At 39.6% G+C, this 19,595-nt stretch overlaps 1 protein-coding gene across 1 annotated transcript in view; it reads right to left on the reverse strand.

Moving 5' to 3' along the window:
• LOC136858968 (angiotensin-converting enzyme) overlaps positions 1-19,595 on the reverse strand; it is a 248,026-nt gene that overhangs the window by 221,236 nt on the left and 7,195 nt on the right. Inside the window, exon 2 of the mRNA XM_067138664.2 lies at positions 783-974. Within this exon, the coding sequence (XP_066994765.2) occupies positions 783-974 (192 nt within the window). The remainder of the gene's footprint in view (positions 1-782; positions 975-19,595) is intronic.

Below are 19,595 nucleotides of genomic sequence, written 5' to 3' on the forward strand. Positions count from 1 at the left end.
AAATTTGAAGTAAGTGCATCATTAAAATCGGGAGACGTACCTGTTGCGAGAATTCCCTTTATGTTTTTTATCTTCTTTGTGAAGCATTTTCTCAGAGGTGTCCTACCTTTCTTCAGTTTCTCCATATTTATTCCTTCTCGACTTGGAAGAAATAGTAACTCGGAACCACGTGCTGTTGTACTTCAAATTCCTTCTCTTCTAGGACAGGAATAAACTCACAGCATCCATCACGTCGGGGTCACCACTATGTTCTAACAAACTCGATCTGACTCCATAGAACAACACTAATTCACTTGACTGATCCAAGAGTCGCCATGACATGATACACAACAAAAAAAGAGCGTAAAACTACACTTCAATACAATTATTGCACTGAACATATAGCTCATATTACTAGTTTTATTACTTTATAGGAATGTATTCTTTTAGGACATTCGACATAAAATTGTGTACTTAATTAAGGCTAATGATGACCCCAAGTAGGGTCAAAACTAGTCCCTAGTGACTCATTACAATGTAAATATATGCATTGCAAATAATATAATGTACTGAATAGGTGGAATAAACAATTTATGTGAAATTAAATTATATGTGTTATTCTATTCAAAATATAAATCACCACCCATATAGATACAAACCCTGTAGATACCCACAACAGACATTATATTGTATCTGTAAGTTGAATTGTTTCTGAGTAAAGTATACCTGCGCGGAACTTATACAATACGGTACCATGTTCTCATTCCTCTTAGCGACTGTACAGTATATGGGTTATATCTTACCTAGTAAATGAGCAGGGATGGGAGCTCGGGAGCCCACTAGTGCCTCACCGTACCGATCACGTAGTTTACGGCGCACATAGGCGTGTAGTTGTAAGTAGAGAGGTTTTACTTCCTCCCAGATCATCCGCACATTGTGGCGTATTTCATGTTCATCATAGGGCAGCAACCACATCTGGGCTGCATCAGTCATGTCTGTTAAGAAACAGTACGATGTGTTAGATAGTAAGGAGCATGCTGAGTGTGTACTTATTTCTAACGCTGAAACAACGACTCAGCACTATCACACTGCATACCATTGGATGAAGCTAGAAAACACTATACATAGAACACCTGCCAAGCAATCAGTTTCTAAGCAATTTTTTTCAGAAGAAGAAAGGCTAGAATTTATAACAAGATTTATGTAGACTGCACACGCTGTGGGGATTAATGTGTGGAGTTAAGAATAATATCAAAGGTAGAAAATAAAATAATACTTTCAACACATTTTTAACATTATCTAAAAAGTGCTTTCCTCTCATTAAAAGAATCTATACTAAGCCTATTCGTAGTCAAAATTCTAGACCAGCCTTAAATCCATTAATGTGGCATACATCAGAGTTGGAGGATATGAAGAAACAAGTCATATTATGCTATAAATTGTCAAAGAATGGTAGGAAGGAATTTGTACAGTTATATCAGAATGTAAGGAACCAATATAAACAAGCAGTAATTAAGGAAAGTTGGAAGCCGATGAGAATTGTATATCTAGAGCAATTACCGGGCGAGTTGGCCGTGCGCGTAGAGGCGCGCGACTGTGAGCTTGCATCCGGGAGATAGTAGGTTCGAATCCCACTATCGGCAGCTCTGAAGATGGTTTTCCGTGGTTTCCCATTTTCACACCAGGCAAATGCTGGGGCTGTACCTTAATTAAGGCCACGGCCGCTTCCTTCCAACTCCTAGTCCATTCCTATCCCATCGTCGCCATAAGACCTATCTGTGTCGGTGCGACGTAAAGCCCCTAGCAAAATAACTATCTAGAGCAGTTAATAAATGCAAAGCAGTATGGCAAGTAATTAATAAAGGGAGTAACAGAATTAGGGGAAAACAAGAAACTGAAATATCCTCCAATGAGTTTAATCAATATTTTGTTCAGTCAGTAGATGATGTGTATGAAAACATAGGTGACTCCCCAGTTGATTTAATGGATTTTAGGTGTAATCCTAAGCAGACCCGGCCAACAGCTGGAAACTGTAGATGTTGATGATGATGATGATGATGGTGACGAAAGTGTAATCCTGTACGGTATCTGTTCATAACTTTTAGTGAATAAACTTAAAGCTTCATATAACCGAGACATCTTTGGCATTTCAAATAATTTTCTAAAAGCAGTAATTGATCGTGTTTTTGAACCTCTCGTTATTTGTACTGATGACAGTTTAGAAACAAGAGAATAGTGGTGGTGGTGGTGGTGGTGGTGGTGGTGGTGGTGATTATTGTTTTAAGTGGAAGTACAGCTAGGCGAGATTCTAGAAAGTATTATGTTAAGGAAATTGGTACATGGTTTTTTAAACATAATCTCTAATGTGATGAACAGTTTGGATATCAATTGGGTAAATCAACTATTGGAGCAATTGACTCACTGCTTGAAATTTCTTTACAAAACAGGAGGCTTGCTCATATTACATTATGTGACCTTAGCAAGGTTTTTGACTGTGTATCACATCAAAATTTGATTCCAAAATTACATTCCTATGGAGTTAGAGATAAGCAGCTTGATATGCTGGTCATAAATAAACAGCAGAAGTGGAAGGCACAAGATCATCTAATATTTACATTAAACAAGTTGTTCCATAGTGCTCGGTGTTCAGAATATTTTTATTTTTGGTGCTAATAAATAATCCACTTTACAATGTGAACTCTACAGATACAATTTATAACAAATGCAAATACTGTAGACAAAGTTAGGCGATTAACAAATGTTACCCTCTACACAACAACTAAATGGTTTACCGCAAACAAGCTCTTACTAAATTCCAACAAAACTCAAACATTGATATTTAATTTAAGTATTCATCAAATTACTCTGGTTGACTAAAATTAAAATAATTAAAATTAAAATAATTTTAATCACTGGAAATAAAATTATACTTTTCTCATGATTTACCTTCTGTTTCTTTGTACCACATACAGATATTAAATTCCCTGCAATACATTAAATAGTTACATAGAAATGAAAAGGTTAGCACAGGTTAGGGTGGCATGAAGGGCTGCATCAAACCAGTCTATGGACTGGTGACTCAAATAACAACAGCATTAAATACATTGAACTGATGGACATACACATACAATTAAATATGATCAATGCAACAATACACTTACTTCACACAAAAAATAAGACATCATGGATTTGTTCCAGAAGCCCTGGTAGCATTTCTCCATCATCTTGGTGAAACCTTTCACCCCTCTTGTCACTGGCCTCACCAAGGCTGGCTGGTAAAAATGTAAATAGGAATGTAGGAAATGAAGGTTAAATGATATATGGCAAACTATTTCTTTATATATCCAGTCATTTCTGAACTTCTCTCGCCTGTAGTCAGGAGACTTTGTCTTCCCCAAGAAGTTCATATGGAGCCACTTGAAGCTTTATCAACATTTCACTCGAGTCTCATTCAAATTTCCATCAACTTTTTGATCTTTGCAATAGCTCTCTGATCTGCGGGCCCACTGAGATGCCTTCTTGTACTTTAGCAGCTGAAATATGACAAAATATTTTACTCATATACTAGAATCTTTCATTTCTTCTTCCAAGTGCCTACAAAGGTGTTTGCTAAGCCAAGTGTTACATGGAGAGGTCGAAGCATAACTTTTTATGAGTCAACTAGTGGGATGTGCTGGACGTCTACCTCTCCTGGGTTGTAAGAGCTTTTAGATTCCCAATCTCGTTCAACATGATATTCACCTGTATTTTGATTGTCCCATAGGTGAAGGAAGCAGCAGAATTTTTTAAATCCTCCCAGCATACCCATCAACATGGCAATGACATTCATATCTCCATAGTGGGACCTTTCCCATCGCCTTCCATAGCTCATGGGACCATGTGAACGACAAAAATGTAACCCTCTCGGGTCATGAACACACGGGACCATGCTCCATAGAAGACGACAGTCAAGGAACCTTTTCGGCCTAGTGACAATGTCGCCTCACCGGGATTTTATATAATTAATCCACCCACGTGGGACGACAAATGCCCTTACGGCACAGTAAGGTCACTGCTACTCTCCCGTTCCTAAGATCTGAACCCAGGCTTCTCAAGGTCGCAGACCGTCCGCGGCTATGAAAAATACTACTTACAACTACCTTAAAGGCATACAGTGAACGGAAGAGGTTGTGGATACCAAACTTTCGACACAGATAGGCATAAATAACTTTCTAAAAATTTACTAGGCGCTCGTTGAAACATATACAAATCTATTACAACCTTGACAGACTAACACAAATTTTACAAGTATAAAAGAAACACTTGTTTAGCAACGGAAAAATCCGTGCTACCATTCACATCAGCTATCTCATCCACATTCCAAAGAAAATATCTATGCGGATTACAACTGTTCGCTGATAAAATTTATGATACAAGAGACCCTACCTTCATGATCAACGATTTGATTGTTACCTTCCTCTTTATAAAGATAAAATGTCCGAGAGGATGACAATTCTTGTTAACACATCACCTTTCTACCTTTTGTTTTTGTGGTCTATCAACCCGCTGAATTTAAACTGTTGAGTGCTACAGAAAAAAATCAGAATAACCCTTATATATTTACAGTTATAAGCTATGCCCCTCCAAGTGCAAGTATTCCACGGGAGTAAATCCCATATTACTTATTTAAAATTTATTTACACTGGAAAATTTCGTCTTAGAGTGGCCGCCTAACTTAGAATTACTGTCACCGAATACCTATAAAACAAAACAAAATTGGAGCAAATGATCAAATGCTCCGGCAATTCAAATAAATCTCATCAATCTAAACACGAAGATGAATAATATAGTTACGAGTCTCCCATAATAGAACTAAACTGTACACAGACTTATCATCGAAACGCGACATTTACAACTATCAATGGACTTTCACGAAGTCTAAATTCAAATAGAACCCTAATTAATAAAAAATATGTTCACACCCTGAAAGAGAAACATATATTATACACCTACAAAGAAAACAATGGCTGTATTTTGTCTCGTAAAAATCCACTGCTTGTGAGACCCGCCATTCATTTGTGCTACCGAGGTTCGAACACAAGACATTGGTCGTCTCCATCAAGGATACTGAAATCAAGCCCTAGCTACCGTAATCATGTAAAGTACAGTCATAAGTTTCTACATTGCTTTGGATCATGACTTGTGGCGTGTGTGGTATTAATAGTTACGTAAATATTCTGTCTTTTATTCACAGAAGAGCATAGTGGTAGAAAGAACCAAATTTCTTCGCTGGGCGCCTCACTCAGCTGACTTCTCCCTAAAGGACTCTCCCTTTCTGGGGTTGTAAATCTCGGCCCCTCGCCCGCTTCTCTGCCAACAGGATAAATACACCGTTCGACCCGCTTACAATACGAGCTCAACGTGTCAATAAATTCACTCAATTGAACTGATTCACTCTATTCATGCTCAAATCAGTTCATATTCTCTAATATCCAAGAATTACCTCTCAAATTAAACCGTTAAATCAAATCAAATTCTCTCAACTCTCCAGAGGTCTGGGGTTCAAACAAACGTTCTCTTCCCCGTAACATTCACCACACTTCCCCCCAGCATACAACTAAATAACGATGTTCTCTAACCTCTGACCAATAAGGCGAGAGTGTGTACCTGACATCCGCTAACATGATGCTAAAAAAATATATCGGCATGAAATCACCGATCAAATTAAAATAATCCTGATAATAATAATAATAATAATAATAATAATAATAATAATAATAATAATAATAATAATAATAATAAAGTAAAATATCAGAATTTACCAACACAATAAATAGACATTTACACGTGTAGCCTAACTTGTGTATGGGAGGGCGGATATTCGAACCTCTGCACAGAACTCTTCGCACAACTTCCAAATACAGCCCAAATCTTACTCTATCATGCAAGTCAATTTACTGTTTGCTACTTTTTAAAAGAGAGTGCTGTAGCTACGCCACGCTTATATCTGTTCAGGCACTTGTTGAGGATCCTGTTGCCCAATAACCCCTACTCATCTTATCCACTCACACAGATGAGGTCCACGTCATTAACCTGACAAAATTCCTACTTATCTTTCCCCCGTTTCTCCTTAACAGCACTCATAAAACCCAAAATACAATAACATGCTCGTGCAGTCACTAAAATGGGTCCCAAATTATATACCATCCCTCCTAGTCCATTTCCTTCCCATATACACACAGATTATTTAAACTGAAAAGGATCTTCCGGCCACTCTAAGCGAATTAGCTTATTACTTTAATATCATCATTAACCCTATCCTTACATTAATTTTTATTTACAAGGGGAAATACTAGCATTGGAAAGAAAACATAGCTCAGTACTCAACAGTTTGGTGCATCCTGCCTCGTCCGGCATTCCGGGGGCCTGCTGATGGCGATTACTCCATGACGCTGGCTCGTAGAGTCCTTGGCTCTAGATGTTCTTCGGCGTTTCTTGAATAATCCATCTTATTGGTATTGGGATCACTGGAGAATATGTTTTACACAGATTTATACACTTCTTGTTCACACGACACCATCAAACCTCCCTTTCTCCTTTCTCTGACTAATTAAAGTTGCGTGTGGATAATTCTAATGGATAACTCAGCTAGTCTACTTCACTTTGATAAGAGAAGACGGACATCCACGGTACTTTCACTGCAAAGTTTATCGCCTCAAATTGCCGTGACGTTAGCTAACCGTATTTATCCTGATATCCTGTTTAGTTCGTCTGTTCCTGAACACCTATCAATCCCCGTCATTCAGTGCTATAATTTTATCCTGAATTCTGTTAATCATTTAACGTGGATTTTTATAGTACTTTATCACAAGTCTACTTTTTTATTTCATTATAAAAAGTTTCAATTATTATAATTATATTCCTCGGAATTGGTCTCTCTCACTGCTACGGGAAATTAGTCTCAAAATTAGCGTTCTCCGTCCGGAGTTTGATACTCCATAGCGTAATAACTACACAGTCATAATATATGACGTAACTTCGCGTACTTACTGGCTGCTTCGCGGCCGATATGTCATGCACGCATCACTGTCGTGCAATTACTTTCTCTATTAACAATGCACAAGAGAAACTATCTGAATTACACTCCCGTTTTCGTTCACTTTTACCATACAAAAGAATGGCAATACCGCTCGCGAACCGGCCGTCGCCTCGCCTTCGGAAGCTCCTTCTCGACTCTGCCTCCACCCTCGAAAGTGCAAGCATTTATGGGCGAACTCAGAGTAGGGGTGGTTCCATGGACATCGTCCCCACTCTCATTTGACATCTCCTGAACCAACAAGTATATGAAAATCAGCTACGCGCCAGATTGTGTGACCCAGTAATCGCAATTACTCAATGTTATGCGGAACTCGGAACGATCAGTAGTTTTGTGGTAATTTATTCCTATAAAATTGGAGTGGGAGAGGGATTCCCCATTAGCATCTGGTCTCCCAGTTAGCGTGAGGACGCCAAGCCAGTTACGTAATCTTATTTAGACGCATTTTCATAGGTGACATTCTTCTACCTTGGTTTATAATTTTGCCATTCATTCAATATTCTTCTCGTTGCTCTGACATGTGCTTCCTGGTTAAATTAGCCTTTATTAAGCCGAAAACACCTCTGAAATCACCCCCTTCCGTTGGCTCTACTGTGAGTTGGCAATTGTTTTCAAGGTGGTGTCGGCAAAAACTATATTCCTCTTCGCCTTCTTCCATGACGCATGCTCTGTTCGGGGGTTTTCTGAGCCCTTAACTGCGTGCTCCACGCGCCTCTGTGTCACGAAGTATTGTGCAATATGATGCAACTGCCAGCATCCACACAAAGGAAGCTACAGGCCTACTTCTATCCCAGTTATATAAATCGAAATAAATGTTCCCTGTGACGATACGGTCACAATAGGTACGCTACTGGTGGAGAGATTATTGAATCGATTACAGGGTACTATGTTTATATTTTCATAGTTTTCTTTCAAATGAATAGAATGAACAGTAGTGGCAATTAGGAGCTAGGAGTGAGGGGGTCATAAAAATATTTATAGACAAAAAGTACCCTGGTTTGTTAATAATTGCTTTTTTCAACAATTCCTACAATTCCTAGTTTCAGACGAATAAAATGGAATAAAAATGTAATGATCTATCCACAAAGCGGAGGGGCAAGTGCCCCCTTTCCCCCACCTCACCTCTGCCTAATCGCTGCAACTGAGAAAGAGTAACGTTTACAGAAGGCCATTATGCAGAACAACCTTCAAACTTCACTGGGAAGAATCAATAAACATCCTTTAGTCTGATGCAATATATTGTTGCCTTGATTCCTCAAAGTGACCAGGCACATTGTTGTAGAAGACAATGGGCCATTTAACAAAAGTATAATAATTACGTATAGCTATTTCTAGCCGATTCCAGCCCTTGTAAGGTAAACCCTCCGATGAGGATGGGTGGCATCTGCCATGTGTAGGGAACTGCGTGTGATTGTAGTGGAGGATAGTGTTATGTGTGGTGTGTAAGTTGCAGGAATGTTGGGGACAGCACAAACACGCAGCCCCCAAGCCATTGGAATTAACCAATGAAGGTTAAAGTCCCCGACCCAGCTGGGAATCGAACCTGGGCCCTCTGAACCGAAGGCCAGTACGTTGACCATGAAGCCAACAAGTCGGACTTTAACAAAAGTAATTTTCTAAAGGCTGTGTTCATTTTCTGTAATGACCGATTCTAACATCATCTTCAAAAAGACATTTCTCCTTAAGTCTAGAAGCTATAAGTTCCATTTTATCTTTTGGAATTGAAAGATCTCTAATGAGATCATTCAATTCATGCTGCATAATTGCTGTGGCTCAGAACTAGACGCCTTAGGAATGCATCCAGGATGAGAAGCACATTCTAGATTTTCACTACCGATAACTATGTCACATTCCATTTCCTGGAAAATTTCAATTTCATTTTCTGGAGGTTTAGGATTTGGTAAGCTGTCGTCGTACCGGATCCGCCTCCTTGCCGATTCCATATTTGGGTACATGATTTTATGTTTGTTTTTCTGAGAAACTCTCTATATTTTCACAACAAAAATAACAATCATCAGCGTGTTCTTTTTTGGTTCCCTCCATATCATTAAGATGACAAATGGCAATGACTTAGTTTTTATACCCAGTCCCCTAAGCCTGTCGAACAAGGTTTACATACAACATGTGGTGTCCACTCTTTATCTTGATCACTAAAGAACAATTCGTATAATTTCTGAAGCCTTGGAGTGATTGTAAGCCGTTGATATTTTGTAGTGAAGGAACTGCGCATGAGGAGTTTCCTCTGTACAAGGCACATTTCCACCATGAGAAAGTTGTGGGAAAATGCAAGAAACATATAATAAAAGGAATATACCCATGATATGGTGAGATACAACCTTTAAGAAATAGCATTTTTTTGGTCTGGATTACTCATGGCATTCGATAGTATTCAACTAGTGCAATGTATGAGGGCGAAATTCATTTTTGAACGTAGACTTATGTTCCTCGACCATGGGTACCCTACATGGAAATAAAAATTTTAAGACACTTGTAGTGTTTGGGTAGAATGCATGTATCGTCCAGAGTGTTTAATTTACGATTATGTCTAATATCTCAATTGACGGATAAAAGAAGAGGCTACCTGTTGCAAAAAAGTTGAAAATCTGAAACATATTTCTCATGAAATAGTGCTTCAAATTAAGTCACAATTTGTGCTAAATATGTGATGTCACATACATACTCTGTTATAAGATGGAGCTGTGTTGACTCACGTGCTCACTTGGAGGTTAGCTGTCGTGAATACATCGTGGACAGTTATAATACCAATATACATTGTCCGTTATTGGACATTATAAATTTTCCAGCTAACTCATTCCTGGCTGCCAGCGTTTCCCCCCAGTATGCTAAGTTGGGCTCTTCAGTTGGTACATAGCACACCCACCAAGATGCAAACTAGTGCATACCGTGGAGGCCACTGCGTAGGCTACTTGGAGCCATCGGCAGTGTCAATGCACTTTGAGAGACTTTATCTCATTACCAAAAATTGATGCCTGCCTGGCCATCAAATGATAAAGATGTTGATTCCCATAGGGAACCTGAAATATTTGTCCCGAATGAGTAAATTTATAATACCAATATAAATGGTCTGTTATTGGACATTATAAAATTTCCAGCTAATTCATTCCTCGTTGCCAGCATTTCGCCCCAGTGTGCTATGTTGGGCTCTTCAGTTGATACATAGAACACCCACCAAGACCATTTCTTTCTTGCCCTAAGTAGGATTTTACCTTTTTGGAACATCTTTACAGTTATGTTTTGAGATGGAGATGATAAAGATGTTGATTCCCATAGGGAACCTGAACTATATGTCCCAAATGAGTAAATTTATAATACCAATATAAATGGTCTGTTATTGGACATTATAAAATTTCCAGCTAACTCATTCCTGGTTGCCAGCATTTCGCCCCAGTGTGCTATGTTGGGCTCTTCAGTTGGTACATAGCACACCCACCAAGACCATTTCTTTCTTTCCCTAAGTAGCTATGACTTTCCTCTCATACAGACAGTGTTTCAGCCGTTTTAAATATATGCTATGGGACTCTTATTCATTTTGGGAGTGTTAAATTATTTATCTCTTCTAGTAATTTGTGGTAACAGTATCCTTTCATGCTTTTCCTTTGTTTGGACGTGCTTGCCACGCATATCTAAAATGTGTCTTGACTTGCATTTTGATTGGCGTTGTGTGGATCGAGCTTAGTTTTAACTTTATTTATTTAGTGTGTGTGTTTTTGGTATTTTCTACTGTCATAGGAATGACGAGTGTTTGGGGCTTATACATCCTGTTGTGAGTTGTGTCTGTGTTATGGCTGAATTTTCATGTGGATGGAGACGAATGTTTGGTTTTCATTATGGGTCTACAATGCACTGCTCGAGCCTGGAAGTCTTGATTGTAATTGCGATCGTTTGCTGGGCAAAATTCATGTCCACATGAGATCCTAATATGTCTGGTATGAATAAGTTTTGGCAGCTAGGATGTATAATTACGTGACTGTTTTGTTTGGGAGGAAAAGGCTTCCTATTTTAAACCTTGCACATTGGTTTAATATCTGTACTAGGCAAAGAGCTTAACAGATTGACGACTACTTGGATATGCCTTGCTGGTTATGCCTCTTTGGTTATGGTTTGGATATTACGAGTCTCTGTATGTGTGCGAGTGTAGCTAGGAAATGGGACATATCAGCTGTTCAAACCCTTTATTCTGCCTTTAAGACTTCTGATCTAGTTGCAGATTTTTCTGCCATTGATTTATGTTTTCTATTTTATGCGTATTATGCATTACTGTTACTTCTTTACCTGTTTAATTAGAAGGTAGCCATGGCAACCCATTTATTATGGTAGTTTTAGATTTTCATGTTCTGTGCTTTCGGCGCATGGCGTTTTGTTTAGAAGCTCCGCCTCTTTCTTTTACATCAGCAATGAACTTTATCTGTTCCTTTTTATTCTGTGAAGATGGCAATAATAAAAAAAGAAGAGGGGCCCCTTTTGTCGTTGCACGTGGGAGAAAGATTTTTATTACCTTGATATGATATCAGTGTTTTTAACAAGAGAAAGAATTACTCATGCATCGTTTTGGGTCAGAGTTTGACATATCGTTAAGTGTGAAGAAAAGGAGTCAACAAAGAGTATTGTATTGATGATAAAGGTTGGTGTTGAGTGGAGAGAAAGGTGTGTGTTTTTGGTATTTTCTACTGTCACAGGAATGACGAGTGTTGGGGCTTATACATCCTGTTGTTAGTTTTGTGTGTGTGTGTGTGTGTGTGTGTGTGTGTGTGTGTGTGTGTGTGTGTGTGTGTGTGTGTGTGTGTGTGTGTGTGTGTGTGTGTGTGTGTGTGTGTGTGTGTGTGTGTGTTTTATGGCTGAATATGCGTGTGGATGGAGACGATTGTTTGGTTTTCATTATGGGTCTACAATGCACTGCTCGAGCCTAGAAGTCTTGATTGTAATGGCGATCGTTTGCTGGGCAAAATTCATGTCCACATGAGATCCTAATATGTGTGGTATGAATAAGTTTTGGCAGCTTGGATGTATAATTATGTGACTGTTTTGTTTGGGAGAAAAAGGCTTCCTATTGTAAACCTTGCACATTGGTTTATTTTCTGGACTTGACCAATGTTGAAGAGGGTCTAAGAGTTTTGCAATGTGAATAAAAACCATTTTATATTTTGTTTCTTTTGATTCATGAGGGTTACCTTCTTTGTTTTGTTTTTCCCCTTGAATAATTCTAATAAACATTTACATTTCCTTGTATCTCTCTTTTGATGTTATTTTACACGATAGCCTCCTACCTTGTTGACTATGGTTTTGAGAGGCATGAATCCAGCTCCTGATAGTTCTCTGTCCGTTTCGGTCAGGTCCAATATCAGCACCATTAAGACTGTATTTGGAGATATCATTTTACTATGTATGCGCGCGCACACACACACACACGCTCGCGCACACACACACACACACACACACGTGAGGTTGTGCAATGGTGTATGGGGGGTTTAGCAACACAATCACGTTTGTAAAATGTCGGTACAACTTTCGCCGAATACATCGCTATCGACAATGTAGAGACGGCTTCAGAGGAATGGGATCCCACCTTGTTGAACAGCTGTGATCACATGACATCAGACTAAGCTGCCGCTCCAGATGACGAACGCGCATATAAAATAGTTTGTGTTTTTTACCTTTTCACTTAATTTCTGCCAGTTATACAGTTATGCACCACCTTTTCACTCATGGAAAATTTTCTTTCCTCAGCTCTGTTTCTGTACTGTACAGTGAAGACAATTATGTTGAGCTTCAAGACCACTGAAGAGTTTCTGTAATTACCCATGATCACAAATAAATGCTTCACACGTTAATGTGTTGTTATATAAACGATTGCCGGTAACTGTTCAGTATTATTGTAGTTAAAAATATTTTTACAAACATGCCAAAAAACAAAATAAAACTTACATGCTCACAGACACACATGTCTACAGTGTCTACACAGGAAAAACCTACATCATACCCCCATGACATGGAGAGGCCCACTTGTGAACTACAGGAGTTGCAAGCAATACCAGAATGTTCCATTATGTATCACAGCAGACTATCAATCAAAATCAATCACTATTGATCTGCATTTAGGGCAGTCGCCCAGGTGGCAGATTCCCTATCTGTTGTTTTCCTAGCCTTTTCTTAAATGACTCCAAAGAAATTGGAAAATTATTGAACATTTCCCTTGGTAAGTTATTCCAGTCCAATAACTCCCCGTCCTATAAACGAATATTTGCCCCAATTTGTCCTCTTGAATTCCAGCTTTATCTTCCTACTCTTAAAGACACCACTCAAACTTATTCGTCTACTGATGTCCTCCCACCCATCTCTCCACTGACAGCTCGGAACATACCACTTAACCGAGCAGCTCGTCTCCTTTCTCCCAAGTCTTCACAGCCCAAACTTTGCCACATTTTTGTAACGCTACTCTTATGTCGGAAATCGCCCAGAACAAATCAAGCTGCTTTTCTTTTGATTTTTTCCAGTTCTTGAATCAAGTAATCCTGGTGAGGATCCCATACATTGGAACCATACTCTAGTTGGGGTCTTACCAGTGTGCCATTTCACTGTCCTAACGTGATCTTAGTGGAACGAAAATGGAGGATAAGTGGTCAAAAACTCAATATGAAAACGTCAGAGTACTGCTATAAAACAAAGGCGTAATGTTTTCGTCAAGCGCTTGAAAAGAAAGGAGCGTAGAAGGCGGTGCTAAAGAAAGGAGTAAGAAGATTGTTAGGAATCATTATCGAAAAAACTGATTTTCGATCCGTACTACAGGAGAACGTTGCGGAAGTACCTAAAGGAAATAAGACAACGTTTTAATAAAATATTGCACCTTAAGTAGATCATAGCTGATCTACGAAATATTCTGCGAAAACCAGCGCTTAAGAACACTGTATTCTGTAAATTTTAAGTGCGCTCGTGAAATATGAGATCTTCCGCACCGTTACGCCACATTTCTTACCTAAGACGACGTGTTTAGCCGATATAGCCAACTCTAAGAGGCTATCTACCAAGAAGATTGAAGAACAGCAAAGAAGAAAATATACATATGTTAATATAATTCGATTGAAATATTTGCAGACGTGTTACAAATCTTTGAAATATTTCCAAGATCAAATTCCTAGAGAACAATATTTATATACTTTATGCAGATTGACATAGAACATAACCATAAGATGAAAACACTAATGAAGCTGACGTCTTGTTGTGTTTCAGTTACTCAAGAGACCAGCCACATGATGCATTAAGAAAATGGAGGCGAGGCTACCCAGAGGAAGCGACACGACTTGACGATTCCCGACTATGAGGCCCACTGACCCGCCAAGACAAGCCCAGATGTCCCCAACCAAATGAAGGAGATGACAGGAGCCGAGATCGCATGTCCAAGTTCCCGGACATGAGATGTCAGCGTGGGATTCAGAGCAGAGATAAGTCCATAAGTCGGTAATTTAAATGGAATTTTATTTTGAAGTGCTACCTTAATTAATATCAGTGAGAATAAATATATGAGAAGACGGCTAATACAGATAGGTTAGAGGACGATAGGTAATCATCTTACCCAGTGGCGTATCCTGGAATCTCCACTGAGGCATGCAACTAGTAACCATGCAGTTAACACAATGTATTAAGTAAATTTCAATTCTACTCACCCTAATTACATGTAGGTTAACTCGAGCCAAACAGTTTTACTGTAAGTTTCTGGATTGAACGTGTGTACACAATTTTTGTTTTCTGTTTTTAAATTTACAAGGGTCCGCCTCTGTGGTGTAGTGGTTAGTGTGATTAGCTGCCATCCCCGGAGGCCCGGGTTCGATTCCCGGCTCTGCCATGAAATTTGAAAATTGGTACGAGGGCTGGAACGGGGTCCACTCAGCCTCGGGAGGTCAACTGAGTAGAGGTGGGTTTGATTCCCACCTCAGCCATCCTCGAAGTGGTTTTCCGTGGTTTCCCACTTCTCCTCCAGGCAAATGCCGGGATGGTACCTAACTTCCCACTTCCTTGTCTATCCCTTCCAATCTTCCCATCCCCCGCAAGGCCCCTGTTCAGAATAGCAGGTGAGGCCGCCTTGGCGAGGTACTGGTCATCCTCCCCAGTTGTATCCCCCGACCCAGAGTCTAAAGCTCCAGTACACTGTCCTTGAGGAGGTAGAGGAGGGATCCCTCGCTGAGTCCGAGGGAAAAGCCAACCCTGGAGGGTAAGCAGATTAAGAAGAAGAAGAAGAAATTTACGAGGGAAGGTAGAGGTCTCCCGGCTTTAACTATTTGAATCTTTTCATCAAACGAACGGCCAGTAAATGGCTTTTCAAACTGATTTACAATTATATCCGTTAATACCACATGTGCGCAAAATTTAATAAAACACCGAAAACACAATGAATTAACTCACTAGTTAGCCTCAACTCAAGCACTGGAGGTAAGTCACCCCAGTGGCATTGGTCAGTTTCGTCACGTTGGATTCTCGCTGGGGGGTAATCTGTGGGTCCCGTTCGCTGTAAAGATGCCGACTTTCTCCAAGTTGCTAACAGATGGCAGAGGGTAGCACGGGTATGGGGTGACAAATTCTGACCAAGCAAGGTCTGTCTAGGGAGGTCAAGTCACGAATGCTTCTTATGGAGCCGCCATATTGGGTCTTTAAGCGAGCGTAACCAAAGGCAAGTGTATTCGAATTTAGAGGATTTCGGTACCGTACCCTGAAATAAAAACAAAATACCAACTGTTTTTCACAAAAAAAATTAATTGGGCATCTACTGGTCATGTATATATAACTGTATAATACTTAAATGATATGAATACATTCACAGCTATTTGAATAGGAAGATAATTAACTGAGCGTGAAATTCTTTTTTGAGAAACAAGAACCAACAGAAAAGCTCACGTTCTTCTCTTTTACTTCCTTACAGTTTGGTCTTACTGCGTTTCTTATTAATATCATCTGTCAAATACGTAATCTTATTGACAGAAACATGGAAATCTCTACAGTACCTGTGTCATATTATGATTACCGGTACATGAAATACTGAACTTGAAGTACTGTATTTAAAGTACTAAACGACGGTTTTAATAAATTACCTTCACCGTTTTCTTTATTAAGAAAGTAATTTCCAATATATACTGCGTTTCTAAAAGGTTACCCCAGTATGTTGACAAACACCGAATGCCTCTTCAGTTGAGTGCATTAAATTATGTATGGTAACTGTTATTATCCATTCATATGGTATTTCTTTGGGTTCTAAAGCAAGAGTATTCTGCACATATGCAACAAGAGTGATGTTCTTAGCTACTCTTAACTAGTTTATTGATAACTCATGCAGCTATATAGTACAAAGTGGTGGTGGTGATTATTGTTTTAAGAGGAACTACAACTGGACAACCATCCTCTATAAACACTAATCAGAAGAAAACAAATGGAAGGGGACCAACACTTCGAAAAATGAAGGTATCGGCAAAAGAAGGATGATGGCCACAAAGTGCGTGGAAATGAAAAACTTCCTAGGCTTCGAATGCGCTAATGCCGTCGCGGTCGAAAAAGAACAAGTGTTGACCTGGGGAGGTCGGATGGGCTAGAATAGTGAAAGCCATGTCAAGACTCAGCTAAGGGCCTCGTAGTCACAACCCAAAATATATTTCCCTCCTTGGGTGGGGCAATAGAACAACACCCACGGTCTCCCCTGCTTGTCGTAAGAGGCGACTGAAAGGGGCGTCAGGCGCTCCTAACTAGGGAGCGTGGGTTGTCGATCACGGGGCTCTTAGCCGAGTCCTAATATTCATGCAAATAATAATAATAATAATAATAATAATAATAATAATAATAATAATAATAATAATAATAATCATCATCATCATCATCATCATCTGTTTACCCTCCAGAGTCGGCTTTTCCCTCGGACTTAGCGAGGGATCCCACCTCTACCGCCTCAAGGGCAGTGTCCTGGAGCGTCAGACTCTTGGTCGGGGGATACAACTGGGGAGTATGACCAGTACCTCGCCCAGGCGGCCTCACCTGCTATGCTGAACAGGGGCCTTGTGGAGGGATGGGAAGATTGGAAGGGATAGGCAAGGAAGAGGGAAGGAAGCGGCCGTGGCCTTAAGTTAGGTACCATCCCGGCATTTGCCTGGAGGAGAAGTGGGAAACCACGGAAAACCACTTCCAGGATGGCTGAGGTGGGAATCGAACCCACCTCTACTCAGTTGACCTCCCGAGGCTGAGTGGACCCCGTTCCAGCCCTCGTACCACTTTTCAAATTTCGTGGCAGAGCCGGAAATCGAACCCGGGCCTCCGGGGGTGGCAGCTAATCACGCTAACCACTACACCACAGAGGCGGACAATAATAATAATGCTTAAGAAAATTAAAGCCATTGGTAGGCACGATTCCGTTAGAAATAGAAATTCAGTTGCTATTAAGTTGAGTTAACCTAGGTTAGGCTATTTTAGGGATTACATTAGGATATTATGTTAGGCTACGGTACATTAAATTACAGTAGTTGGTTAGTGCGAGTGAAGCGAGTGTTGTGATCTTTAAGTATTTGTCCAGTCATATAATGTACTCTATAGAGCATTTAAGATGAATGAAATTTAGCTGTAAATAATAACTACAGTAAAGTATAAGACTGCTATTATCAATAAAATTGTTGTAATGATGGCCAGCTGTACATAAATTGTTGGTTTGAAGTGATAGGCTTATTCTTTGTTGTAATTATAATTGGTAAATGAACAGGAACAAGCATTTCAAATATCTGTGAAACATTTATACGTTGCATATAGGGTTAGAATGATACTGTCTGTGGGCCTAGTTTACATGAAAAGGAATGGAATGAAATGGCGTTTGGCTTTTAGTGCCAGAAGCGTCTGAGGACAAGTTCGGCTCGCCAGGTGCAGGTCTTTTGATCTGACTCTCCGTAGGCAATCTGCGCGTCGTAATGAAGATGAAATGAAGATGAAGACGACACATACACCCAGCCCCCGTGCCAGCGAAATTGACCAACTATGGTTAAAATTCCTGAACCTGCGGGGAATCGAGCCTGAGACTCCTGTGACCAAAGGCCAGCACACTAACCATTTAGCCATGGAGCCGGACACATGAAAAGGAAATTTTCATAAACATCATTACTACTATTACAAACTTCCTGTTACTTTTCTTGCTTGTTTTGAAAGACAATTCTCTTTCTTTGGGAGGTTTTCTATTATATGTCAAAGACTTAGGTGGATTAGTGACGTTGAAAATCGTTGGGATGGAATTCCACTTGAATAGTTTCCGTCCATCTGCCCTCTTTAGTTCAAATTGCGATTCTTCAAAATGATGCTAAAACAAAATACATAAGACCTATAAATATAAAACATCGTTCATATAAACATACTATTATTCAGGAATAATACGAATGTATAACTTCACTAACCTAGCACAAGACGAATTATCTGTAGGTTGACATTTGTCACGCCTACAGCTTTGTACCCACTGAGCTCTCCTTTGCTTATCTCTCGGGAAGCGAAACACTAATTCCGTCGGTTGTCTTATTTTGACAATTTGGTGCGGTGCAGTATCCCGTTTTCCTTCAAAATACACGTAATAACTCGCATCATTACATCGGGCACGCCCACATAACAACGATATTTGAGACCCAATATGGCCGCCACCGCAAAGGATTGTGGTAGCGTGACCAGACCTCCCTAGACAGACCTTGTGACCAAGTTTCAATTGCAGCGACATCGTTCGGAGGATTTCAGAACTACGTCTGCCACCGAATGCAATTTTAAGATTGAATGCCTTACAAACGTAACTCCTCCATTCGCTGTCTCTTTCTTCCTAGAGTGGTGTAGACGGCGAGACTACACCAGCACCGCACGTAGTCAAGCAACGGAACCAGTACAGTTGCGCGGACTTTTTGAACTTCTGACAGATGAAATAATTAATATTCGACTTGAAACAACCTAAAATCGTACATCAGACAGTTCTTTGTGTTATCATAACGCATGCAATGAATGCCTCGCATTCAAGGAGAATACGCCCCTGATCTTACCGAAGTGTCAAATCCATGTGTAGGTCGCAAAGAACCAGTGATATCTAGCTATTCGTTCGAAATGCTGTCCATATTAGATGAACAGAGGTTAAGTTTTCTCCAAGTGGATTATATATATATAATGCTGTGGTAAACACTAGGTTTATATAAGAGTACATGACATCAATTAACAGTGAAAAATGAGATCGCATGTAGAATTTTTGTTGGCTAAATAGTTTGATATGATAATGTTTCATGGAAATATAAAAGGAAATGAGACTCCAACGGAATAATATGGTAAATGATAATGAATGACAGTATGATATACGTCGATGTAGGATGAATTAATGCGTTTATTATGATGTGAAGTATTATGAGAGATGACTGTTGTGAAGCGATGCTTTATTGGTATGATGATACGAAGTTATGATAAGTAATGTTGGTGGTGATTATTATTTCATCACAGATGAAGTCATAGGTTATTTTACAATGATAATATTCCATGTTACGTGTTTTTA

Source organism: Anabrus simplex, chromosome 1, assembly GCF_040414725.1.
Source record: "Anabrus simplex isolate iqAnaSimp1 chromosome 1, ASM4041472v1, whole genome shotgun sequence".
NCBI classification, from domain to species: Eukaryota; Metazoa; Arthropoda; class Insecta; order Orthoptera; family Tettigoniidae; genus Anabrus; species Anabrus simplex.